Source organism: Streptopelia decaocto (assembly GCF_964273445.1).
Source record: "Streptopelia decaocto genome assembly, chromosome: Z".
Taxonomy (NCBI): Eukaryota; Metazoa; Chordata; class Aves; order Columbiformes; family Columbidae; genus Streptopelia; species Streptopelia decaocto.
The window spans coordinates 41,532,062-41,544,646 of record NC_138657.1 but is presented as its reverse complement, the minus strand read 5'-3'; the positions used below and the strand labels follow the sequence as shown (position 1 = coordinate 41,544,646).

Here is a 12,585-nt window from a genome sequence, read left to right as displayed (position 1 = left end):
TGTATCGATAGATCAATTTGCAATAGCTTTAACAGGGTTTTTAAACAGCTAACTATTTACAGTACTTTTCATAAAACAAATGGATGTCAAAACTTCTCAGTGATTTTTGTTGTTTGACATTGCCGAGGGTTAAGATTGCGGGGTGACAATAAAACCCTGGCAGATGTATTGTTAACCCCCTCCCCACCCCACTTCCCCTTTTGTGGCCCCTCCCTCTCCCCCCTTCCCACTAAGGACAGGCGATCGGGAGGGAAAGAAGAACAGAGAGAAGAGAGTTGGAAAAATTAAAGATGTTTTACTAATGCTACTAATAAGAATAGAGAAAATAATACAAAATATACAAAACCAATCTTGAAAGTCTCAGCAACTGCAGAGCCGGCACCCAAAGTCCTGGATTAGACTCTGAAGCCAACTGGAGCTGGATTCAGTCTCTCACTAGGCCTCAGTTCACAGGGACAATTAGCAAGGTCCTCTCCTAATGTCGGCCATAAGCAGAAGGGACGAGATCCTCGTGATCTCCCACTTTTTAAGGATCTGTAAAAGAAACTCAAGACAGCCACAGAAACTATAGGTTTTACCTGTGAGCATTATCAGCAAATCTCTTGTCACCAAAAAGAATATGTTCCCTCAGGCTAACTATCTCATCATATCAGAAAGAAATATTAAAATCGCTCCTGAAAAAGAAGTTGGTTCACAGAGTTAAACAGAAAATTCACTTCAAATATATGTCAGTACTGCATATACTAGCAGAAGGTTTTACCTATTTTGCATTATTGAAAAAAGAGCATAATTCATCAGAAGCTGAATCCACAACAATTTATTGGCAGTGTGTGTATGTAACTACCAGCATCATAACTATGGCAGATGTTACAAAGTAAGTGCATAATCAGGTCCAAAAATCATGATGATAAGCTTTCAAGAGTTCTCTGACTTCTGCACTAAGGTCACTACCAGTAGTTTGGACCAGGGAACTTTCATCCAGATTTCCAAATTCCACTGAAGTTTGACCAGTTTGCTCAAACGAACATCCAACCTGGCCTTGAACACTTCCAGGGATGGGGCATCCACAGCTTCTCTAGGCAGCCTGTTCCAGGGTCTCACCACCCTCATGATTAAGAACTTCTTCCTTGTATCTAAGAGAGTAGCCTCTCTCACATTAAGAAGTTACTCTCTTAAAATAAGGATTGTCAAATATTTGGGGTCTAATTCTATCAACTCAGTAAGAAAGGTTATATTTTTAATTCTTACCAGTATATTAAATCAGGCTTATTAAAACCAAGAGTGTATATCCCATATTCAAGTCTGTTCAATTAAAAATTCAATTTAGAATTTACAGAAAGCAATGTGATTAACAGAATTTAGAAATGGTTTAGATTGTCAAAACCTGTTAGTGCTTACAGCAGTCTGATAAGTTAGTAGATTAGTTTAGATGTTGCAGAAAGGCCTTTCTCATTTTTATATTGACAAATCAATCTATGTTTCAGTTTATCTGTTTGATTTTACCAGCCATTGTATGATTTCTAGTAGATACTTGCTGCCATACTGATCAGTTCTTCTACTTGACTCAGAAAGCCTCTCCAGGAAGTGTTAATTAGTGCAGTTGCACTGGTTTTACTATGCCTATAATCAACTGAGGAGCATAGGAAAAAAAAATCAGCACACCCACTATAAACATCGTTATTTTCTCATCTAAATGTAGTATGAATATGACCTCTAAAATCCAGCCGAAAGATAACTTGTTTTCTCACTTCATCCCACTAGTCACTTTGTGTGAATTTAACGCTGTCTTAGAAACATAAGATCTCTTAACACTTCAAAGCAAGTACAGCATAATAAATAAATACAAAACTCATTAATTCTGCTAACTTCATTTTTTCAACAGGCATCAGAATTCAAAGGTAACAACAGTTGAAATTGGGGATAAAGTAGTCACAGAAATTCTAGTCATTTTGAGGGTGGTTTTTCTTATGCAATAAGATGAGTAACTTACCACTGACATATTCAGTTAAAATGGGATGGAACACCTGAGCAAGGGAATCAACATCTTCATGCAAGCAGATATCAGAAAGACAAGAATCTGTTTCTTTCATTAGCCATGGTTCAAGGCAATTCACATCTTATTCAGTCTGAAGAGAAAAAACAGTATTGAAAGATTAATCTCTTCAAAAAGTTGTCTTTACTCTCACATATTAGAGATGAAGACTTGGAACAGTTCTTCAAGTGACAATACAGCGTTCAGGTATCAGTTAAAGCATTTACTGGATCATATGCAAGTACTTTAAAGAATGGCAGTCTAGCCATTAAAAAAAAAGTTACGTGCAACCATCATAACTGAAAAGCACACCTTATCTAGAGTAGATCATGCTAATAAAAAAGGTTTAAAATAAATTAATATCTTTCTAGAAATTCTACAGGAATAATATCTTTAGAAAACAGTTTTTAAATGGGTAGTATTAATACAACACAGATTTAAACATCTCTTCCAACAAGTCCCTCTGCTATAGAAGAAGATGAAATGAATATAGAAACCAAGAGTTTCCATCAAAGAGCTGTGAGATAAACATTTTCTTTCTCTGTCATTTCCCTCTGTGAAAAACTGGGATAGATCACTGCAGAAACCTCAGGAAATACAGCACTGGGCATCCCTCCTCTACAGACAGGTGTGCCTGCAGATGGGCCAGCTCTGCTTCTTCCACCACCCCTCCCAAAGCTCACTGCTGAGTTTCCCCAATCAGCCCTTTCAGCACTGCCTTGACTTCCAAGCCAAACGCCAGTACCTGAGGCTGGCAGTAAACACAGATAAAGGAGGGTCAGCCACAGTCATAGTTAATAGCAGACCAAGGAGAGAGGATGAAGAAAGCAATTGTACTAAAGGCAGCGATACCAAGTGCAGCTGCTGGCTTTTGTCAGCTACTGCAGGCTTCAGGAAAAAGCAGAAGTACAAGACCCTCTGCTTTGATTCCCTGAAAAAGACACAGGGCTGTCTTGAATGTTCAGGAGAGCTTTCGATTTCCGTAAAGCTGTTTTTCCCTGGGAGTAGTTTGGGTGTGTTATGAGTGGCTTTGGGAACTCTAGCAAAGGTGTTAAGTGCTGTTGTGGATGTGCACTGCAGTGCATTGGTCATTAGTAACGTCAGGGTTTGCGGATGCATGCCAAGCTGCTCAGCCTACACATTGGGTTCAGCTCCTCTCCAAGGAAGGCAGATGGCAGGGCTGTGCTGAGGTCCCTCTGACACAACCAGGCAGGCACATGCAGGCTGAGTGGCCTTGCTGGTGAGACTGGGGATTGTGGAGGAGGACAGAAAGGCACTGCAGCATGCAAATGCCTGGCTGATAGAGCAAGGAGCTGGCTGAGGTGACCTGAGTGGTGTTGAGACATGGTAGGCTGGGGAAGTGTGCAACAAGGGACCTCAGTGCTGGTGTGAAAGAAGGCAGATGGTGATGGGAGGGACTGCATGAACTGGAGATCTCATGGTTCTCCTTTCCTGCAGGTGAGAGGCTCCAGTGCATGGCCAAGGTGGCAGTGGAGCTGCTGCCTGAGCTCTGCAAAGGCACATGGAACAGAGCTACATGATAAAAGCTAGGAGCAAGGAACTCCAGCAGTGCTAGGCAGGTGTGCAGCGGCCCCTCGTCCCTGGGGGATGAGGCTCTGAGACTTCATTCCTGCTCTGTTCTTTAGCTCCACAGTGGGAAGAGAAGCAAGAGGTGCAGGCCACTACATCAGAGCCTGGCTGGGAGGCTGAGATCCCCTCCCCAGCCCATGTACAATGGCCAGGGCAGTGACTGGAGCTCACCCATGTCTCCCACCCTACCTCCCAGAGCCACAACCTGGCCCAGCAGTACCAGAGCAGGCACCACGAGCTCTGGAAGCTAGAGGAGCTGCTGCCACAGCTACAGGTGGAGAGAAGGACCTGTCTTATGCCCAGGGGTCCTTCTTCCTGTCCCCAGTGCCTGCAGAGCTGGCTGGGAGAGAAGACCCAACTGTGAGGGCAATGCCCAAAAGGATGCATGAGGAGAAATCTCAGGATCTCTTCCCAGGTAGAGGTCTCATGGGAGTGTCACCTCTTTCTCCCCCACCTCCCCATGTCCTGTTTGGTGCTCTTATTGCCTCCCTCTCCTGTAGAAGCACTTGCAGGCAGTGAAGGAGTGAGCCACTAGGCTGAAAAAGCTGGACGAGGTACAGGGGTGAAGTGCATGCATGCTGGCAGTGCAGGGAATAGGGTCTCAGTGGAGCCATGCACCCCAGCACCCTCAGCCAGCAGCATAGCAGAGGATGACATCAGTCCCAGGGTCCATCACTTCCCTTCCCTGTGCCTTGTGAGTCACCACTAGGTGTCCCTGAGCCACGGATCAGTGAGGTAAGTAGTTAATTAGCACATTGCTAGGTTTGAAGAGCATTGGGTGTCCCTAGGTTCCAGCCTGTATGATCACTGCTTTGCACAATAAATAGTGCTCATTCCAGCTGGAGGAGCAAGAGAAGTGGAGAAGGGCCACACCAGTGGGCCAAGGGCATGGGGAGGAGCACAATGACATGGAGGTTTTGGAGGATGGCTGTGGTGGCCACATGGATTCCAACCCTTTTCTTTCCCAGGCACACCATCATGAACTAGCCCACCTGTGAGACAAGGTGAAAGAACTGAAAAAGCGCAGTGAGTGTGGATGGGGTACCTCTTGCCCAACACAGGTAGCCAAGGCAGCTGTACTGCATGGGTCCAGGTAGTGTTTGTAGCAGTATTGATCCCCGCCTGGCGACGGAGGCAATCATCCAACCAAGCACTGTAGACCATGGCGAGCAGCAGAGCAGGAGGTGAGTAGCTAGAGTCTGCGCCACTCTGGATAGTAGAAGCACAGCTGGTGAGGAGGCACTGCTGGTCCCTGCTCCAGCTGGCAGGGGCTCACTGGGGATAAGGGGTCTGTGTACTGCCTGGCCAACATGGGGGCAGCACTGTGCAGTGTAGGGGGCAGAGGCCCTGGAGTCAGTCCTGGCTGTCCTGCCCACATGGCAGGGCCCAAAAAACATCCCTGCTTTCTGTTGACCTCTGGGAGAGGAGGAATGCACTATCCAAGATGTAGCATCACTTTCTGAATGGCCATGCTAGCCCCAAGCTTCATCACTCCCCCCTGTCCTCACCTGCCAAGGGTAGCTGGAGGGACAGCTTCCCCTGATGACTGTGTCAGGTGGTGATGAGGGAAAGGAGGCCTTTCGCTGTTTTGGAGGGGTTGGTGAGCCCCAGTGATAAGAGGCATAAAAGCCTTTTAGAAACCAAACTAGGCCTAATATAAGAAGACTAACCATAATGTAACAGAAACTTAATAAAGAAACAATAGCTATATAGAGACTGGACATGAGGCAAAGTGGGATATGCTTGTTTTACAAGCTGGACAAGCAGGATGTTCCACTAGATAAAGAGCGAGCTATGTGACTTTTGCTGTGTAGTAGTACAAAATGACAACACACATGCTCAAGGAACCAGGTCAAGGAGTGGACCCTTGTAATCCAAGGGGTACTAGGCTGCAAAGACCACCAGGGGCCACTAGAGACGCCAGATGAAGACCCTCAAATATCAAAAAAGGACTTCTGACAAAGAACATGTTTATGTAAAAAAAAAAAAAATCTAAGTTTAATGCACGAATTAAGCAGTGGAAATGAATGAATATGCCACTGGTGTGTGCAATAAATACCAAAAAGTGTGCGCCATGCATACGCTTGATTAGAGGAAAGATCCTCCCTGCATCAGGCTTGCTGAAAAGAATTGCCTGCTTTTTAACACTTTCAAAACAGTGTTAAGGAGTCTTTTTGCTGACTTTTCAGTATCATTGAGACACAGGCTAGGAACATGTGCTCTAGAGGGATCCCAGGACTGGGGATCTCCTCTTCTTATCTGTCTTGTTCTCCATCTCTACACTTCTTTCCCTATCTCAGTGTCCATCTCCCTCTTTCCCTCTGTTCCTCTTTCTGGCTCTCCATCTCCTTTCTTCTCTGTCTCTGATCCCTTTTCTTCTCTGTCTCTGTCCTACTCTGTGGTTTTCACACGCTGTGAAAGGCTGTTTCTCTGTTCTGGTCACATCCCAATTATCCTTTCCTCCTCTCCTTCTGCCAGGCCCTCAGTACTTGATTCTTTATCCTTTTGTTCAGCTCTTCTTCCTTACTGTTTTGATCCCACCCATCTTTCTCTATCCTCACCTTTTACTCTCCTCACTGACTCCTCCATTCTTTGTCCCTATTTCATTCTCCCTATCCTGCTTGTCTCACCGTCTCTTTTTCTCTCCTGGTCCCTCCCTTCCACTCGTGATCCCAGTGTCCTCACTCCGCCCACATTTCCAACTCCTCTGGACCCGCCGCACGCACGGACGCCCAAGCGCATGCGCACTGGCCCCCTTGCGGGCGGCTTTGCGGACACGGCCCAGCCGCATGCGCGGTCCTCCTGCCTTCAGCAACAAGTAATGCGGGCACAGCCCCGCGCATGCGCGGAACGGGAAGCTAACCCTGCGCGCGTCTCTCCCAGTCCATTGGACGGGCAACGGTGGGGCGACTGACACCGAAAAGTTGGCAAAAAGACTCTTTAACTCCGTTTTGAAAGTGTTAAAAAGCAGGTACTTTTATGGCAGCCCCCTGGACGGTCGGAGGATTGTTCCTCGAATCGAGTGCGCGCATGACTCATGCTTTTTGGTGTTTATTACCCATTTTTTACTGCTTAGTTCATGCATTACACGTGAGTTATTTACATAATCCCACCCTTTGCCGGAAGTCCATCTTTGGTATTCGAGGGTCTCCAGTTGCCCCCGGTGGTCTTTGCAGCGTGGTGCCCCCCAGAGTCGGTTTCTTGACCGTGCATATTGTCATTTTGTGCTACTACTCAGTAAAAGTCACATAGCTCTTTTTTTATTTAGTGGAACATTCCACTTTCCCAGCTTGCAAACCAAGGTCGTCCTGCTTTGCCTCATGCCAAGTCTATAATAGAGCTATTGTTTCTCTACTAAGTTCCTGTTACATTAGGCCTGGTCTTGTTACCTAGGGGTTTCTAAAATAATTTTGCTCCTCTTAGCACTACCCACAGTGTAGCAGCCAGACTCTCACGTGTGCTCACAGTGTGTTCACTGCTTCTGCGTGCCTTGGTAACTGTGCATACCTGAAAGCCATTCCTGCATGGCATCGGAGACCGTGACAGCACGCACAGTGGCAGGAGGAGCTTGGGTACAGGGTCAGAGGGCGAGGCAGGGTTGAGGCGCTGAGGCGGGTTCGAGGCACTGGTGCGGGCATCTTGATGTCTTCAGCCTGTGGAGGCAGCAGCCACCAGGAGCGCAGGGGTGGGAGGGGCAGCCCCAGAATGTGTCCCAAAAGCATGGAACCAGCCCATTGCTGCACTTTCTCTCAACCTCAAAAGACTCCCACACCTGCCTCAGGGTACTTGGTGGTCCCTGAATGCACCTAAACCAGCCCCTTTCCCCCAGAAAAACCCCAACCAGCCCCAGGGCCCCAAATACACAAAGCTCAGCTTGCGTTCACCAAAGATTCACCTTCAGGGTCTCAAATCCATACCTAACTAACCTCAGAGACCCCAGTGTTGCTGCAGGTCTCCAAAACACCTCCAACTCTACTTCAATGCCTCCACCCTGTCCAAATCTTCCTGAAAAACTGGTTCCACACCCTACCTACATGGCCGTAGACACACCCATCGTTATGCCAGAAGCCAAAAACACCCCAAACCCTGCTGTAGGATCCCCTCATTTACCCTATCCTACTTGAGTATTCCTAGTGTTCTCCAATTCTGTCACAGTACACTCCCAAAACGCTCTGAACACTCCTCAGAGAATGTCATGCAGATACGATGAATACCTTCAAACCCTACCCAAGTGCCCCCAAAGTTCCTGAAACCTGCACCAGAGCCCCAAAATATCCCAATTCTTGTTTCTGAGACCCTGAAAGTCCTCCTCCAAATACCTACAGATCCTAATTTCCCACAAAGATCAAATAAACCTTTCTTCTAGGCCACAAAACACCCACAGGTCACTCCCTGGAGCCACCAAACAACCCCAAACTTGTGCTAGGATGCCCAAAGTCCTGCCTTCAGGTCCCCAAAGACTTCCTCCAAGCATCCTGAAACTTTAATCTTGGGCCAGCAAATCAAATCCAAAGGCCTCCAAAGACCCACCTGAAATGACCCAAGTAGCCCCAAGTACCCTAAACCCTGCTTCCAAGCTTCTCAGACATCTCCCAGGCTATGCTAAAGGGTCCAAACACTGTCCTGGAGCTTCTACCAAACCCCAAATATGCTATAGTTTTTGCTGTCTCCAGAAGACCCTGTACCTTGTCTAATTTTCCTCAAAACCCAAAATTTGCCCCAGGACCCCATGAAAATCTTCAAGACACTCAGAAATCTCCCCCAAACCTCCCCTGGTGGACCACAGGACCCCAAACACTGCCAAAATATCTCTCAGCAATGCTGAAAGCCCCCCTCCCCAAGTGACCTTACAGACTCCAAACCTACCTGATGCTCTCAAAATGTGCCCCAGGAACCTAAAAATACCTTCAGTTGAACCTCCCCAAAGCCATGTCCAGGGCTACTGAAGACCCTCAAACCCTGACCAATAGTCCCTAAAGATCTCCAAAAGTGCGCTAGGTCCCCAAACACCCCAAAGCCTGCTTCAGGTCTTCCAAAGATGTTTTCCAGCCCCAAATCATGTTCCAGGTTTCCCCAAAGCTTGCCAAAATGTCTTGAATACCCTAAAACCTGGCCCAGGGCTGGAAAAAACAAACAAACAAATAAACAAAACCAAAACCAAACCACAACAATTATAACAAAAAACAAAATGAACAAACAAAACAAAACCACAAACAAACCAAACCAACAAACAAACAAACCCCAACAGTTTTACCGGCTCCTAAGGTCTCTTCCAAACACCCCTGAATCTTGTCTCAGCATTCCCATTCCCCACTAAACTCTGTGCAAGTCCTCCCAAAGACCCCTGGCACCCTGCTTCAGGGCACCATAATGCTTCCCCAAAACTCCACCAACTGTGCTTCAAGTACCACATTTGCAGCACACAGTGCCCAAATATTCTCAGTGTCCAACAGTCCTGCCCAAGGGCTCCAAAGCACCACCAAAAACTGCTTCAGTACCCTTAAAGGTCCAAAGCCCTATCTCAAAGCTGTCATCATACCATGAACAACCCCAAATCCTGAGTGCATGCCCACACAATTCTCAAAAACCTACTCCCAGGCCACAACACAAACCCTACTTCTAACTTTTCCCACATCAAAGATACACAGTCTCTGTCCCAGAGCCACAAAACCCCCACAAACCTGCCCCAAGTGCACCAAATACCTCTAGAATCTAGGTCACCCAAAGCCCTCCTGGAACTCAACTCACACTCTGCCCAGGGCTCTCCAAGGCCTCCCCACACCCTGCACAAGTACTTGCAACCCCTCACAGCATGGCATCAGGGTCCTGAAACATGCCAATAACTTGCTCCAGGACCCTAAAGTCATGAATCCCTAGACTCTGCCCAGCTGCAACCAATGAGGTCCAAACTCTGCCACAGAGCATCCCAAACACAAATCCCTAATCTAGCCCAAGTGGCCCCTGCTGCTAGATCCTGCCCCAGGGCCCCCAAACACTGGCAAACCCTTCCCAAGAGACACCACACACTCCCAAACTTGTTCCAAAGCCCAGAACACCCAGCTTCATGGCCCCTAGAGACTTTTCACAAAGCTGTCCAAACAATATCCCAGGCCCTGCAAAGATGCCAAATGATGTCCAGATGTCTCCAGAGATGCCCAACCCTGCCATTTGTCCCCAAAGCCTGTGCAGAATTCTTGTGGAGACAGCAGAGGGGCAGTTGGGTATATTTTCAGTCTTTCATTGAAGAACACTGCTAAGAGCAGCAGAGTCTGAAAGAGTTGATTTGTGCCACATATAACTCTGCTTAAGCTTGAAGTGCCTCCATCCTGTTGACAATTTCAGCATTTTAATGTGGTCTTTCTGCTAAAAGAGCATGCACAACAGCTGCCTTCCCTGGACTTCAAGGGGGATTTTCCAGGAGGGGTGCTTTCAACACTGAGGTGTGCTCTTTTCTGCAAAACAGCATCACAATGGCCATGAAGTTTTACAAATACCTGGCAGGTTCTGTGGAACTTTTCTGTAATTTGATATACGATCACACCTCCCTGCAGGGGAGACCACTTGGGCAGAGCCAAGTGGGCCACAGCAAGGATGCCTGATCCTGCAGCCAATTGTATGACTGGGGAGCAGCAACTTCTCCTCCTCTTTTCCTACTCCTCTGCTCCCCTCACTTCCCCACAGTAGTAAAACATAGACCATAGTTTTAGCCATATTTTTCTGGTTTAGGTTTGGAGTTTTTTTTATAATTTCTTTAATAAAGAAGGCATTCACCAGTGGGCACAGCTTCAGAGATATTTCAGTTCAGGGAGCTGTATTCACCTTCAGCCATTGGAGGTAGCTGTCCTCCTGCTTTCTGTCTGGCGATAGGCATGCCCTTGACTTAATAAAAGCACTGTCTTGTCCACCGGAAATGCAACTACTACAGGGTATTGAAATTACTTGCTCTATTTTATTTAAGTCTTCATCCTCCAAAGCAAGGTGTCATGGCACTCATTTTGGGGGAGGCTGGGAAATGAGCTTCCTAAACTGCACAGCATCTACCATCCCTGCTATATGTGGAGGATCAATGGGATTGTGCAGGGGGTGCACAATCTATGTTCTTGGTGCAAACAGGAGGCACCACATCAGAATAGGTAGGAACTGCTGCCTGCCCTTACTGAGGGCAAGCATGGGCCATAGGGATGAAGAGTGCTGGTCAGGAGGGGATGGAGAAGCAGAGAAGACACAAGGACAGTCCATCTGAACAGAAGGGCTGCTGCTTTGGCCATGGGAGTGGCCTGCACCATGATAGAATGAGGAAGCCCAAGAAAGCCTGGGGACTGTCAGTAGAGGAACAGCTTTTGATTGCCCTCTCTGCTCCTTTACAGGCTTGCTGGTGGGACTGCTCAGGAAGCCAAAGCCCTCAAAGACCTTCAGTACACTAACCTGTAAGCTCCCACACCCCTGTGAGGCCACCACTTCAGGGAGGAAGGTCTGTTTGGGGAGCAGAGACCCAAGTAAAGGCTCTGCACTGCTGCGGGAGAAGAGGTTGCCTCTCCCTGGGTGACACTGGGAGGTTGAGGCCTGCCTCTTTCATGATGTCCAGGCAACATAAGCAGCCCCAGCCTGATTGCCTTTGGCTTGTCAGTGCTGACACCAAGCACTGCTCACTGGCAGCTCTTTCTCTGCCACTCCACGTCTGTCCCTTGCATACCACATGCTCCCAGAAACAACAGCCCCTGGGAGGGACCACCACCTTTACCCTCAGAACTTGCTTGGCAAGTAGGCCAAGGTGAGGCTGTATAGCGGGCACAACAGCACCTCTCACAGTTTCTTTTCCTCTGTGTTTCCTCAGTGCCAGAGAAAACCCATTGAAGGCTGTCAGGTTTCCCACACTTTCCTGAGAACATGTCCTAGAGCAACCTCCCAAGGGAAGAGGCATGTAAACCTGTCAAGGAAGGTTAGAAGTCAACCAACCAACCCAAAGCAGGATTGATAGCTGAATATGTGTGTATTTATCTGTCAGTTGAGGAACTGAAGATCTATTTAACAACACAGTTCTTGCTAATGATTAATTCTTAGACAATATTGATCATCCTCCATTTCTCAGCTGTAGGTCTGTAGCTCTGTGCTCTTTAAGCTGTGAGTAGCATTAAATCTGATGCCATCTTTTTAGCATGGCTGCCTGCAGTCCTGAGTGGCTTCTTGTCACAGAGGGAAAGGTGATGAGGCTCCAGAGCTCTTAAGGAGAGGTCAGGACTTAAATGAGCTGGCCCTATCTCTTCTGATTTTCCTCCAGCATGCCTGATGTTTTTACATTATTGCTTCCTTCCTGAAGCTGGGTGGAGGGCTCCTCTATTCCTTACAGTTGCAGTTCCTTGTGCTTATCTTCTGGCAACATTTAGCTCATTGAAAACATTCCTGCTGTACCTGCACCCATCTTTGACCCTTTGCTGATTACATGGTTCACATTACTTATACACAAAATGTGTCCGGCTATGCCATCACAGTGTTAGAAAGTTCTTGGATACTGGCTGTGTTACAGTAGTTGAGTATGCATGCATTTAAGAAAAGCTAATATTATTTATAACCTGATTAGCATATTTATATTTCATGGGTAACTCAAACCTTTCCTTTGGTTACACAGCTCCCTAACTGTGTTACAGATCTCTGAATGGGGAGATGCCAAGCACGATGTGAGACACAAAGTCTCTTGCAAGATGCAACTGGACCCAAAAGTACCCAGACCCTGACCCAACTGAAGATGTCCTAGAGAGTTCATACCTGATGGTGGGGCAGGTGCAACCAGACACCCTCCATAGGACATGTGGCATGTCGGCTGCTGGAACTGTTTGGCATCATTTGCAAGCTGCAAAGAGGGATCCTGGAAGTCTGGGTCTCATGGTGCTTAAGTTACTTAGAGTCAATCACACTCTTGTTTTCTGCAGCTGAGTCCCATGCAGGAAAGTAGAATCACAGATGTG

The 12,585-nt window shown here is 47.2% G+C and overlaps 1 protein-coding gene across 4 annotated transcripts in view; it reads right to left on the bottom strand.

Moving 5' to 3' along the window:
- Positions 1-275: 275 nt before the first annotated feature.
- Positions 276-12,585, bottom strand: part of SLC49A3 (solute carrier family 49 member 3) — a 43,657-nt gene continuing 31,347 nt past the window's right edge. Inside the window, exons 8-10 of one of the 4 annotated variants that reach the window (XR_014186310.1) lie at positions 7,130-7,275; positions 1,991-2,126; positions 276-546 (exon numbers count right to left, since the gene is read on the bottom strand). Coding sequence is in view for 2 of the 4 variants with exons in the window: in XM_082075638.1 (XP_081931764.1) it covers positions 7,084-7,275 (192 nt within the window). In the remaining 2 variants the exon portion in view is untranslated. Of the gene's footprint in view, positions 2,127-6,912; positions 7,276-12,585 lie in introns of those variants that run through there. The other 3 variants (XR_014186311.1, XM_082075640.1, XM_082075638.1) reach the window with 3 other exon arrangements.